This window comes from Nematolebias whitei, chromosome 9, assembly GCF_014905685.2.
Source record: "Nematolebias whitei isolate Nwh7 chromosome 9, NemWhi1, whole genome shotgun sequence".
NCBI classification, from domain to species: Eukaryota; Metazoa; Chordata; class Actinopteri; order Cyprinodontiformes; family Rivulidae; genus Nematolebias; species Nematolebias whitei.
This window is the reverse complement of record NC_056506.1, coordinates 51602259-51615955: the sequence shown is the minus strand read 5'-3', so window position 1 is coordinate 51615955 and position 13697 is coordinate 51602259. Positions and strand designations below refer to the sequence as shown.

The 13697-nt window shown below is 45.6% G+C and overlaps 1 protein-coding gene across 1 annotated transcript in view; it reads left to right on the top strand.

Annotated features, from left to right (window-relative positions):
• LOC119414828 (dnaJ homolog subfamily C member 5-like) overlaps positions 1-8106 on the top strand; it is an 18910-nt gene extending 10804 nt beyond the window's left edge. Inside the window, exons 2-5 of the mRNA XM_037681950.1 lie at positions 5972-6108; positions 6263-6476; positions 6553-6727; positions 7989-8106. Coding sequence (XP_037537878.1) covers positions 6002-6108; positions 6263-6476; positions 6553-6727; positions 7989-8086 — 594 coding nt within the window. The 5' untranslated portion in view covers positions 5972-6001 and the 3' untranslated portion in view covers positions 8087-8106. The remainder of the gene's footprint in view (positions 1-5971; positions 6109-6262; positions 6477-6552; positions 6728-7988) is intronic.
• Positions 8107-13697: the final 5591 nt, after the last annotated feature.

Here is a 13697-nt window from a genome sequence, read left to right as displayed (position 1 = left end):
TGCAGGAGTTTCTAAATCTGATCCAATCTTTCAACCTTGTGCAAAATGTTGTTGGTCCAACTCATCAACAGGGCCATACACTTGATTTAGGCCCTATTTACACGGACACGATGGGGGGAAAGTTGATTTTTTTCGTATGTTAATTAGAGGAAAAGATTTGCGTTGACACGGTCGGATTTTGGGTTTACATGCATCCGGAGGATTTCCACCCGTCCTCCCGAATCCTCTGTAGTTACCATGCCGGGTCATTAGATGGTGCTGTGAATTTTGTACCTTCACCCAATGCGCATGCGTGCTGCCTCGGCACGCTGTTTTCCTCTGGGCTAACCAGCTAACAACAACGTAACAAGTTAAAGCTGGATTTTGGATGAGAGCCGACAGATTTGACGCCAAGAGGGACCGCTTCGAGTCGACGATGTCGGACTTTATTCCGTGATAATCAGTAGCTGGTTTACAGCAGGTAAATCAACGTTGTTAATAATGTTAGTTTGTGTTTACTTGGGTTACAAAACAACCGAGTTTTTATTTTTCCTGAAAGAAGAAGAAGCTGTCCTTCCACCAGGCGGACCGGTTCTGAACGAGGCTCGGCCCAGATGAACTGCAGGAGGACGTCGAAGAGAGAGATGTTGGATGAACTATCCATCCATCCATTTTCTTTACCCGCTTCTTCCTTTTTTGGGTCACGGGGGTCGCTGGTGCCCATGTCCAGCAATCACTGTGCGAGGGGCGGGGGACACCCTGGACAGGTCTCCAGTCCATCACAGAGACACATAGAGACAAACGAGACAAACAACCATTCACTCTCTCTCTCTCACCTAGGGACAATTTAGAGTTACCAATCAGCCTAACATGCATGTTTTTGGTCTGTGGGAGGAAACTGGAGTACCCGGAGAAAACCCACGCATGCACGGAGAGAACATGCAAACTCCACCCAGAAAGGCCCCTGGGCCGGGATTTGAACCAAGGACCTGCTCGCTGAGAGGCAGCAGCTCTACCAGTTGCACCACCGTGCTGCCGTTGGATGAACTATTTATTTAAAATTCCCCTCAGTTCTTTTATTCAATCTATTCAATGTTTTAAGTATTATTTTTTATTCAACCTTTATTTAGACAGGTAAATCCCATTGAGCCTCGAGGACTCATTTACAAGAGAGACCTATTGAGCATGCATCAGGATAAGAGAGACCTGATTAGTTGCATTAATATTAATAAGTTGCATTAATCAAAGGAGTGACTTCCTGAACGAGCTAGATGGACAACATGGGACCAGAGTCCAGGATGAAAACAGAGGAAGAGTCCAGTTCATTAATGTAGTTTACAGTTAACTTGTTTTTAATAGTGTGTTCAGTTTAATTATCAGTGTGTTTGTGTGACATACAGTTTGTGGTGTTGAATAAATAAATAAAATAAAAATTAAACTTGATGTCTTCATTTTCAACTTTAATAACATGCAATATGTTTAGCATCATTTTAATCACATAATTTGAATGACATAATGTCCAGAAAGCTTCATTATATAGCACAAACTTAAGATAAATACTGTTTATTATTATTAAACTTGTTATTTAGCACATAGTATGTTCTAGTGCAGTGCGCCGTGTGCATGTGCCACGTTCTTTAAACAGTGATATTAGAACTGGATCAGATTGTGTCTCTTCACAGCACAGCACCTGGAATCTGACGTAGATTAACTACGAGATTAAAAATATATTCCATCAGTCGTAGTTCTGAAAGCAGTGTATCCACCGCCATGTTGATAGAAATATAGCGTTGGTCCGTGCGTGCGTGTGCGCATGTGGTTTAACACAAAGCCTCAGCGGGAGATGTTACATTATCAGTGGGGGGGGGGGGGGGCCACGGAAAAACCTCCACTCTGGAAGGTGGATTCAGAAACCTCCGGATTCAAAGAGGGGGGCCACTGGTGTCGTGTAGATGATCAGCAGAACCGCAGAGAGAAAGGAGCGGATTCACTCAAAATACGCGCCGTGTAAACAGCCCCTTAGTTCTGTCTCACGATTTATCTGTTGTTAATCTGGAAATTGGGGATGCTATTGTTTTAGATCACAAACCCATTTCATTCGAAACTTCTGTTATTCATGAGTCTATTCGTGTTTCAGACAAAACAATTAATGCTGCTGCACTGAGGGTCGCCTACCTCAGCCAGGAGAGTGGTTAGACTCGGGATTATTCTGCCCCTCTGTCGAGAATCTACCTTGTCACTAGAATGTCTCCGCCAAGCCTTTCTCTCTTTTCCTCTTCAGACTGTGTCTCAGCCGAGACCAGTCACACTGTTGCACTGTCAGGATTTCTCAGGCAGGAACGAACCCAGTGGTGCAGGCAGGGACTCAGACCCAGTATGTACAAAAATAAATACTTTTAATGATAATAAATTAAATGGCTGATGTGACAGCAAACTTACAAAACTGGGAATACAGATCAGGTCAGGCCTGGTAAAATGATCATACTGGACAGGACAAGCAATACCCAATGACGATGCGACAAACAACAAGATTAACAGACAGACTTATATACACAGACAAGACAGGGCATGATTACAAACAGCTGGGGCCCGACAATGGAGAAACCAATCAGGATTAATGAGGAGACATACTAGGGCGTACAGACAAGGAAGGCCCACAAGATGGTGCCATCCTTACATGCACTGAGGGTAGCCTCCCTCAGCCAGTAAATACAGGTCAGACTCAGGGGATTATTCTGTCCCTCTGTCGAGAGTCTGCTTTGACAAGGGGAGGGCTCAGCCAAGTCCCCCTTTTCAGGTGAGTTGGAGGGGTTTCCTTTGTTTACCTGGGCCTCCTGGATGTCCTGAAGGTACCTTCCCAGTTCAGCTGCTGCTGTGCACTGACTCCAGTGAAACCAGGTGTTTCCCTTTCCGTTTAGCCTCACTGCATGGGACGTTCTCTCTGTCACCTTGTAGGGGCCGGTCCACCATGGCTCCTTCCACTTTCTTTTGATGACCTTTAGTAGAACCCACTCTGCTGTGTGAGGGTTCTCTGGCTTGCCTGCCTTTCTTTTACTCGCCACCTGTAATGCAAAACCTGACACCAAGGTTTTAAGTTGTTCAAAATATGGTTTGTACCTTTAGTTCACAATGTCTGCTCCCAGGGTCAGAGAAGCAGCCGGACCTGGAAATTGTCTTCCTGTCAACAATTCATAAGGCGTGAACCCTGTGGACTGATTCAGTGAACTCCTTACAGTCATCAAGTCTGGGGGAGTGGTGGCGCAGAGGTTAGAGAGGTGGGCTTGTGATCCGAAGATCGCCGGTTCACGCCCCGGCCCCGACAACATCAAAAATTGTGGGTGGGGTAGGTGAAACACCCACACTTAACCCCCACCCTCATTCGCCCCACTCTGGGCCCATGAGCAAGGCCCTTAACCCCCACCATGTGCTCCCTAAACAGGTCTCTCTTGAAAATGAGTTCTCGTGGCTCAATGAGACTAACCTGGATAAATAAAGGCTAAAAAAAAAAAAAAAAAAAGTCAATGGGAAGGGCTGCTACCCAGGATAATTTGGTCTGTGCACAGATTTTCGCCAATTTTGTTTTTAAGTTCTGATTCATTCTTTCCACCTGTCCTTGATACTGAGGGTGGTAAACTGTTCCAAATGAGTGTTTCAACCCCAGCATTTGTTCCACTTTCTGCAAGTCTGAGTTCTTGAAATGGCTTCCATTGTCTGACCTGATTTTTTTTTCTGGGAACCTTGTCTGGTGATCTAATGATTAATCAAGCATTTTACCACCATTTGGCTGTCCTCTGTTTTAGTTGGCCAGGCTTCTGGTCATCCAGTGAAAGCATCTACCATTACTAATAAATACCTTTTGCCTCCCACTCTAACCACCATGTCAGTGTAGTCTAGAATCATTTCCTGTCCAGGTCTTATTTGCATAGGAAAAGTTCCCATCTGTGGTTTAATAGTGGGTTTTTGGTTGTAGGTGATGCACGCCTGACACTCTTGCACGTTTTTTTTGTCATGTCCATCAAAAAGGGATGCCACCAGTGGTACAACTTCCTGTCCATCTGTTTATGTCCTAAATGAGCCAGTCCATGTGCTTCTGTCAGTACTCCTTTACCTAGTGATGGGTCGATGAGGTGTCATGAAGCGTTTCAACACATTGCCAAACTGTATTGATACTGTATCGATACTGTGTCACTGAATACTGACACCTGCTGGAACTTAAAAATCCCTACAGGCAACTTATTTGACAGATTCAACTGACACTGATTTGATGACCTGCTACTTTGTATATACAATAATATAATTTAAGTCATTGTATTTTATATTGTATTAGTTCATATTTTCATTTAAATTTAAAATATCTTTGATATTTTTAGATACAGTCAATAAATAATGTGAACATGTATTATAACATGAAAATACAAGTGAACGTGTTGTGAATGAGGATGCTTGTGGACTGGGATTGTTTTTTTTTAACAAATTTTTATTCTAAAAAATAAGTTTGGCTGGCAGTCCTTCAGGATGAAATTCAACAGAGCCTCATCCAACATCTGCTTCCTGGAAGCTTGATGGTTAGAAATGAAATAAAGAATAAATTAATAGGAATTAATTATCAATAAAGCAACTGTGAGTAAGTTGTAGAATGGTTGTATACCTGAGTTTACCCGGCATGTGTCTGGGACTTCATTCTCATGCCTGGCCCTATAATGCAGTGATCTTTTTTCATTTTTTTTTTTCAAAAGAGCCATATTGACAGATCAACGTCAAGGGGAGAGCCGCGATATCACCCCAAGTCTCTCAACGAAATTAAAAAAACCAACACTGACCTGTTGACCTGACTGAAGAATGTTGAATTGTATACCAGGATTATTGAGCATGGACTTTGTTGTTTTCAACCAGTTTGACATGACTGTCAACAAGGAAGAGGGCCGGCAATGGAGGAGGGGGCGTACCAAAGAGACCATCTTATTACAAGCAGAACTGGTTTGTTCCACTTTGGAGTAAGCTGTTGGGGGAAGAATCAGTTTTGTTGTGCGTTTCCTTGACTGATGAAGCCTTCTGGACCGAAGGCGAATCGTTTCAGCACAAAAAAAGAAACCGTCTAGATGACCTGACTGAAAAATGTTGGATTGTATTCATTCAACCTTTATTTCTACAGGTAAATCCCATTGAGCCTCGAGGACTCATTTACAAGAGAGACCTGATTTCAACAAAGAAAGATGAAACAATGGACAACAGCAACAACAATAAACAGTTATAAAAAGCATACTACAGCTTTTTTTTACAAATAGGATGGCTAAAAGAAAGGTAACAAAAAACAGCTAGATTCTAAGGCAAATGTAGAAACTAAAAACAGGAACATGTCAGCATTGGTCCCTGCCAGGAGTCCAACAGATTCTTAAAGACACTTAGAGAGGTCAAAGGTCAAGAGCTTCAATTGTTTTGGTAAGGTATTCCAGGAAACAGGAGCGGAGTAGGAGAAGGTCCTTTTGCCTAGTTCAGTCCTCACTGAGGGAACACTGCAGGTAATGATGTCCTGAAATCGCACGCCGTAGCTGCACTCACGCAGAGACATGTAGGAGGAGATGTATGGATTATTGAGCATGGACTTTGTTCCCTACAGAATCCCACATCTGTGGGTCCTCCCGACCACAAGATGGGTGGTAGGGAGGCCAGTAAGTCTGATGCTGCTTCATGATCTGTTTTTTCTCAACCATTTGATCGAGGGACTTGTTCATGCTCCAAAATAACATTGTCTACAGAGTCATAGGTAATGCAATATGATTTTAAGTACTCAGAGTAATTTACCTGAAGGATCTGTGTCTGCTCCCAATCTGTAGCCTCTGCTGCTTCCTTAAATACTTTTACTAATTGTCTTTTATAATGTATGTAAATGTTTCTGTTCAGTGCCCTGAGACAACTTCTGTTGTGACTTGGAGCTACAGAAATAAACTGAACCAAGTTGAATTGTCCTCTTGTCCCCTTTCCTTATTTTCAGTGTAAAGGTGTATCAGGTGATGCTGTCAGGATGTCTGATGGGAAGCAGCGAACACTGTCCACTTCTGGAGAGTCTCTGTACCAGATCCTTGGCCTGGAGAAAGGCTGCAGCCATGAGGATGTCAAGAAGTCCTACAGGTGAGCTAAAGTCCCACCTATTCAACTGCAGCAGGTGCAGAGTCAGTTGACATGCACTCTGTGAGCTCTCTCTTTCTGTGTGGCACTACCTGCTGCTTGGTTGCAGGTAGTTAATGCCCAGTCAGAGAACTCAACATTTTGTTTCTGATGTCAGGAAGCTGGCCTTGCGGTTTCACCCAGATAAGAACCCAGACAACCCAGAGGCAGCGGAGAAGTTCAAGGAGCTGAACAGTGCCCACGCTGTTCTTTCCGACTTCACCAAGAGGAACATCTATGACTCATATGGCTCTTTGGGACTCTATGTGGCCCAGCAATTTGGAGAGGATAATGTCAACACCTACTTCATGCTGTCCACCTGGTGGGCCAAGGTGGGAGCGGTGCTTTAACCAATCTGATGCTCAGGCAGGAACCAGGTGGTGATGTGATGGTGTGTTTCTGTTCCAGGGTCTGTTCCTGCTCTGTGGGATTCTGACTGGATGTTACTGTGGCTGCTGTCTCTGTTGCTGCTGCAACTGCTGCTGTGGAAAACTTAAACCAACTGCCACTGATGAAGGGGCGGAGCCTGAGTATGTGTCCCCAGATGACTTGGAGGAGGAGATCCGCAACAATCCTGACAATGGTGAGAATATCTTCCTTCAAATGTTGTTACTGGTTCTTTGTTCTTGAAAAATGATGTTCTGTTCCACTTAGTCCTGTCAGGAGGGTGGAGGCGGGGGTTCCAGGGTAAGGGGTCAGGGTGGGGGGGTTCAGTCCTTGCAGTCACTCTGTGACATACCTTCACACCTAGGAAACCTAACATCCATGTTTTGGAATGGAGACAATCGAAAAATCCAGAACACAAGAGAAGTTGGAGGAAACCAAAGATGCATGAAAAGAACACCACCATGCAGGGGCAGTTGTGGCTGAGTGGTTAAAGCAGTCATCCTCCAATGGGAGAGTTGGGGGTTTGAGTCCCATTGATTGATTTTTGCATTGAACTTAACAATTATTTAAAATCCCTTAGAGATTTCAAACAAACAGTTTTGTTTTGTTCTGACTTTTGTAGCTTTTAAGCACAGTGAAAATGCCCCCCCCCCCCCCCCACATCCCCCGACCCCTCCCCCCCACACACACACACACCCACATCCCCCGACCCCTCCCCACCAGCACTTAATCACAAAACAGACTTTTTCTGGGTTTATCTTTAAATGCAGGAGAGGAATCGGTTTGAGGCATCACAACTCCGATTGCATAACACCAAGATTCTTAACATTAGAGCTGGAGGCCAGATTAATGCCATCTAAGGAGAGATGATGACTCAGCATTGTGTTTAGATGATGACTCAACGTTGTGTTTAGCTGATGGCTCAGAACTGTGTTTAGATGATGACTCAGCATTGTGTTTAGATGATGACTCAGCGTTGTGTTTGAATGATGGCTCAGCGTTGTGTTTAGATGATGACTCAGCGTTGTGTTTAGATGATGACTCAGCGTTGTGTTTAGATGATGACTCAGCATTGTGTTTAGATGATGACTCAGCATTGTGTTTAGATGATGACTCAGCATTGTGTTTAGATGATAACAGCATTGTGTTTAGATGATGACTCAGCATTGTGTTTAGATGATGACTCAGCATTGTGTTTAGATGATAACAGCATTGTGTTTAGATGATGACTCAGCGTTGTGTTTGAATGATGGCTCAGAACTGTGTTTAGATGATGACTCAGCATTGTGTTTAGATAACAGCATTGTGTTTAGATGATGACTCAGCGTTGTGTTTGAATGATGGCTCAGCGTTGTGTTTAGATGATGACTCAGCGTTGTGTTTAAATGATAACTCAACGTTTTGTTTAGATGATGACTCAGCGTTGTGTTTTACTGTTTGTGGCTTGTCATCTGCAGATGCTGAAACTCCGATGGTCCACCAGCCGACCAACGCCAGTGAGAAGACCCAGCTAATTGGTGATGGTCAGCGCAGATACAGAGACACGTACACCTGAAGCTGAATTACCAGACTGGGCAGAGAGATAGCCACACCTCCATGATGGATTTCCTGACCACCAACACATTTTTTCTTGTACTTGTTGAGTCCTTCCAGCAGAAGTCTGATGTTCATTAGAAACTTCAGACAGAACATTACATCTGATTGTGAGTTCATCTATAACCATAAACAAATAAACAAGTAAACAAACTGTCTGAATGTTTCTGGACACATGACACTGCTGACAAACAAAACTTTTGTGTGTTTAATAAATCCAATTCATGCTATGATTGGCTGTTGGACGGTGAAGGCGGAGCTTAGACCTGCAGGCTGTTCAGGCACTCTTTAGCCAAGATGTGACAATGTAAATATTGTTTGCTGTTCTTTTCTTGTTTGTTTACACCTGTGGTCATGTGACAACATCTGGAGACTTTCATAATAATAAAAGACGTGTGGTTCCTTTGCGTCATTTCTGTTGTCTGAAGTATGGTTTCAAGTTTTCATCTGTTTTCAGTCTTTTCATCATTAAAACATGATCAGATCATGATGTTCTGCAAAGTGATGGTTTAAACATCAACTTTAAAATGGAATAGTTGGTTTTATTCACAATGTCTACGAAGTTCCTCCTCCTCATCTTCATCAGATTCTTATGCCCCTTTTCCACTGTCACGGCGCGGGTCGGATATTTCCGGCTTCACGCGCGTTTGAGGTCTTTACACTGTTCCTGAAACCGGCTCGCCTCCCTAAATTCTGGCCCGGCTTCTCAAGGGGTCCAAGCGAGTCCGGTTCTGACTGAACACACAGACTCTGAGAAGGTGTTTGTTGGAGAACTTCTCTCATTCTCTGACGTTGTTTACTCTAAAGAACCAGAGAAGGTTTTTAACTCGTATTTATACTTCTGAGGTTTGCTTTCAGGACAGGTCCCAGAAATCTACATACAATGAACATAAAATGGAAATGAGTGGCAGAAATGAGCCCGAGCTGTTTATATGCTTGCTTTAATCCTCCTGTCAGCTTCACAGAGCTCAGGAGGTCCTAGAAGACAGTTGCAGTCTTCTGACACAACTCCAACATATGGTTCATGGGCAGAGATAAGAAGGTTTTTTTGGGCTTCTTGCTCTCAGCCATAATTATTAAAAAGCTTAAATGAAAACATGACTTAGTAAAAGTACCCCTGTAACAAAGAAAGTGATGAGTCAGAGGAAGCTGGCTTCTTGCTTTCATTCTGAGTTGGTGACGTTCAGACGTCTGGAAAGTTGGAGAGAAAAAGATGTTCCACTAACATTAGACAAATGAGTTTAACTTGGAGCTCTTCATATAGTTACAACTGGACATTATTCATCTTTACTCGAGGAGAACCAGAACCACCCCATGGTTCTGTTTAGAACAGCAGCTACACTCATAAAAGTCCTGTCTCTGTTGAGCTTTGTGTCCCTATAACTTTAAGTATTGATGACATCATCAGCTTATTTATAAACTGACAACAGTAATTAGAGAGACAGGTAGGAAGGTACTTGGTGTGTCATCTGGACAGAGAATGGATGATCAGGAAACCTGGTGGTGGAATAGTGAAGTGCAGGAAGATGTTCAAAGAAAGAGGTTAGCCAAGAAGAAATATGACAGAGAGAGGACTGAGGAGAGGAGACAGGAATATAAGGAGATGAGACGTAGAGCAAAGAGGGAGGTAGCTAAGACAAAGCAGAGGGTGTACGATGAGATGTATGGGAGGCTGGACACTAAAGAGGGTGAGAAGGACTTGTACCATGAGACAGAGGGACCAGGCTGGAAAGCATGTGCAGCAGGTTAGGCTTGTTAAAGATAGGAATGGTAATGTTCTAACAAGTTAGGAGAGTGTGATGGGAAGATGGAAGGAGTACTTTGAGGAGCTAATGGATGAAGAGAATGAAAGAGAAAGAAGCGTAGAGGTCATAGAAACTGTGGACCAGGAAGTGGGAAAGATTAGTGAGGGTGAAGTCCAGAAAGCTCTGAAAAGAATGAAGAAGGGGAAGGCAGTAGGACCTGATGACCAGTGGAGGTTTGGAAATGTCTTGGAGAGATGGCAATGAGGTTTTTGACTCAAATATTCAATGACATATTTGAGCGTGAGAAAATGCCTGAGGAATGGAGAAGAAGTGCTGGTGGCCATTTTTAAGAACAAAGGTGATGTACAGAGTTGTAGCAACTACAGGGGAATTAAGTTGATGAGCCACACGATGAAGATCTGGGAGAGAGTTGTGGAAGCAAGACTTAGATGAGAGTTGACTATCTGTGAGCAGCAGGATGGTTTCATGCCAAGAAAGAACACCACAGATCCATTTTTGATTTGAGAATGCAGATGGAGAAGTACAGAGAGGGTCAGAAAGAACTCCATTGTGTCTTTGTGGATTTAGAAAAAATATCTGACAGAGTGCCAAGGGAGGAGGTGTGGTGTTACATGAGGAAATCTGGAGTGGCAGAGAAGTATGTTAGACTGGTACAGGACATGTATGAGGACAGCAGGACTCAGACTCAGTGGTTAGCACTGTTGCCTCACAGCAAGAAGGTCCTGGGTTCAATCCCCGGTTGGACCTGGGGTCTTTCTGTGTGGAGTTTGCATGTTCTTCTCATGCTTGCGTGAGTTTTCTCCAGGTTTCCTCCCACTGAACAAAAACATGCATGATGCATGATCTCAGTGGGATTTGCATGGTTAAATAAAGGTTAATAAATAAATAAATAAAGCAGGACATGTATGAGGACAGCAGGACAGTGGTGAGATGTGCTGTAGGAGTGACAGATAGCTTCAAGGTGGGGGTGGGAGTGCATCAAGGATCAGCTCTGAGCCCCTTCTTGTTTGCTCTGGTGATGGACTGACTAACAGATGAGGTCAGGCAGGAATCCCTGTGAACTATGATGTTTGCAGATGACATTGTGATCTGTGGTGAGAACAGGGAACAGGTGGAAGAGAACTTGGAGAGGTGGAGGTATGCACTTAAAAGAAGAGGAATGAAAGTCAGCCGTAGTAAGACAGAGTCCATGTGTCCACAATCCAGGAACTCGTCTTAAGCGCAGAGGTGACAGGACCTTCTCTGTAGCAGGACCAAGACTCTGGAACGAGTTACCTCTGCTTGTCAGACAGGCCCCCTCCCTCTCGGTTTTCAAGTCCCGTTTAAAAACTCACTACTATTCAGTAGCTTTCAACACCAGATGATCTGTGTTTGGTCATCACCACATTTTTTTTTTTTTTTTTTTGTGATGGCCTCCCTTCTCCCCTTACAGCCATCCTCTCCACACCATTATTATGAAATATTTATTATAGTGACTATCTAGTGTAGTTTTTTTTTTTTTTTTTAATAGGATAGAAAGAAAGAAAAGACAAAGTAAGACTCCAAAATATAAGAAATATACACAAAGAGAGCACACGTCAAAACACCCGGCCACTGTCTGTTCACCTGCAAAGAACATGACAAAACACAGCAACAAAATACATATGTATAAAGAACTTAAAATATTCATGGCTTTGCAGTAAGTTTCCATAAATATATATACCCATACCTACGCCTATATACATACATACATACATACACATGAATATACACTCACATACATATCTATATATCTACATATAAAGCCTACATAAGCATCCCTGCTTCTATTTGTGTGTGGTTGTGAGCATGCATAAGTGTATAAGGCTTCTCTAATAGAACATTTATTAGTAACTGTGAAGCAGCAGAGACCCGACCCCCAAGACCAGAGGCAGACGAAAAAGGGGGGACCAGAGCCCAAGACCCCAGGAGGGACCCCGACCGCGGAGCCCCCAGAGCCACCCACACAGGACGAACCACTCACCCACCCCCCAGAACGGACCACAGGGGAGAACCGGAAGATCCCCACCAGCAACCACATACAGTGACCCCCCGGGGCCAACAGCGACAAACTCATAGGTCCCCGTCGGCACCTGCCGCACCGATGTAGGTCCAGGTCCAGGCACCGAGGCCCGGGCACTGAGGACTCACACCACCCAGGCCAAGGCCTGACAGGGCCAGAGGACCCGAGCCCCACCAGGCAGACACCAGGCCGAGCCGACACACGCCCAAGCGCCCAGCCCCCGATACCAAGGGCCCCAAGCGTGCCGGCAGGCAAGGGCACACCCCACCAGGGGGCCGCGCGATAGGGGCGCGATGCCAAGCACCCCCAGTTGTATCAAAGAGGGGGCAGTCCGAGTCTTGGCCTAACAAATACCCATTCATACACAGACACAATCACACTATCCCAACCTCAATCTCACATTCATTCACTCAAAGACATACAATAACGATACATTTCATTCTTATTCCCGATACACACTCTAAACCCCCCAGGTCCAAGACATGTACCCGCCCTCTACAGGGGGCAGCCCATGCCCAAACCCAGGAGGTAAACCCATTCATTCTTGAGCGGAGAAGAGCCAATACCCCAGAACCGGCCCAGGCCATGCCCCGCCGACAGGACACCCCCCCACCATGAAGAGGACACGCCACCAACCACCCCCACACACCGCCAACAACCAAGCATGCACCCCCAGCCGACCGCCCGCCAGGCCCCGGCAGCCACCCCGGTCAGCGGGCCAACCATGGTACCCAAGAGCCAAGCTCAGGGGGTCCAAACAACCCCAGGGAGAGCACAGCGCCAGCACCGCCCATGGCAACCCCCAGACCCTGAACCCCCACATAGTCCTGGTCAACACCCGACGGCCTGCCCTTCTCCCGGACCCCACCCCCGGAATGGCAGTCAGGGAACTAGGTGAGTAGGAAGAGGAGAAAAAAATAAATAAATAAATAAAAATAAGACCCCGACACATACACCCCCACCCCTAGATGTGCTGTTGATGTGTGTTGTTGTAGAGTGCCATTAAAAAGGAAAGAAGAAGGAGCAAAGGCTGGCAAGGTGCCAGTTTCCCCTCCACCCCAACTCTATCCAAACCCTAGTGTCTAAATGTAACCGTTGTAAGTGAGCACAGGCACAGGGGGTGAGAGTAAGGTCAGCCCACCACCCATAGCCATGTGCCCACTTCAAATTCCTATATATGAATGTCATGAGGATGTTATGAATGAATGTCTAAGGTGTACAATAAAATTGAGTCCCAGGTGGCTATGGTCAACAAAGATGTAAAATTGTTGCAGCACACCCGAGCCCAAACAACCCTAAATGTATGGAATTGAAATGAAGAGGGTGGAGGTGCATGGTGAGGGATGGGGAGAAATAACTGTGAGAGCAAATGCTCCCACAGGGAGTCAGCTCCCCCACTGACCCAACAGCCCCCCCCCCCCCAGCCCCCCAAGGTCCACCCAGGGATTGAGGCCAAGACACCTCTCCATCTGGACCGACCGCCAGGCCCGCTGAGCTCCAGACCAGAGAGGGACAGAGCCCCGAGGGCCGCCAGAAGCCGCACCAGCAGCCTACACACCCGAGGGCCACCAGGACCCCCACAGACCGCAGTCAGCCCGCTACCAGATGGAGCCAAACCCCACCAGGACGACCCGGCCAAGAGCGCCCGCCCAACCGCCGACAGTGCAAGGAAGCACCGGGAGCGAGCCCCCACCACAGGAAAGGGGCCAGCCAGCCGGCCATGCACAGTCCCGGGCCGCCCCCAAGGACATCCACCCCATCCCCAC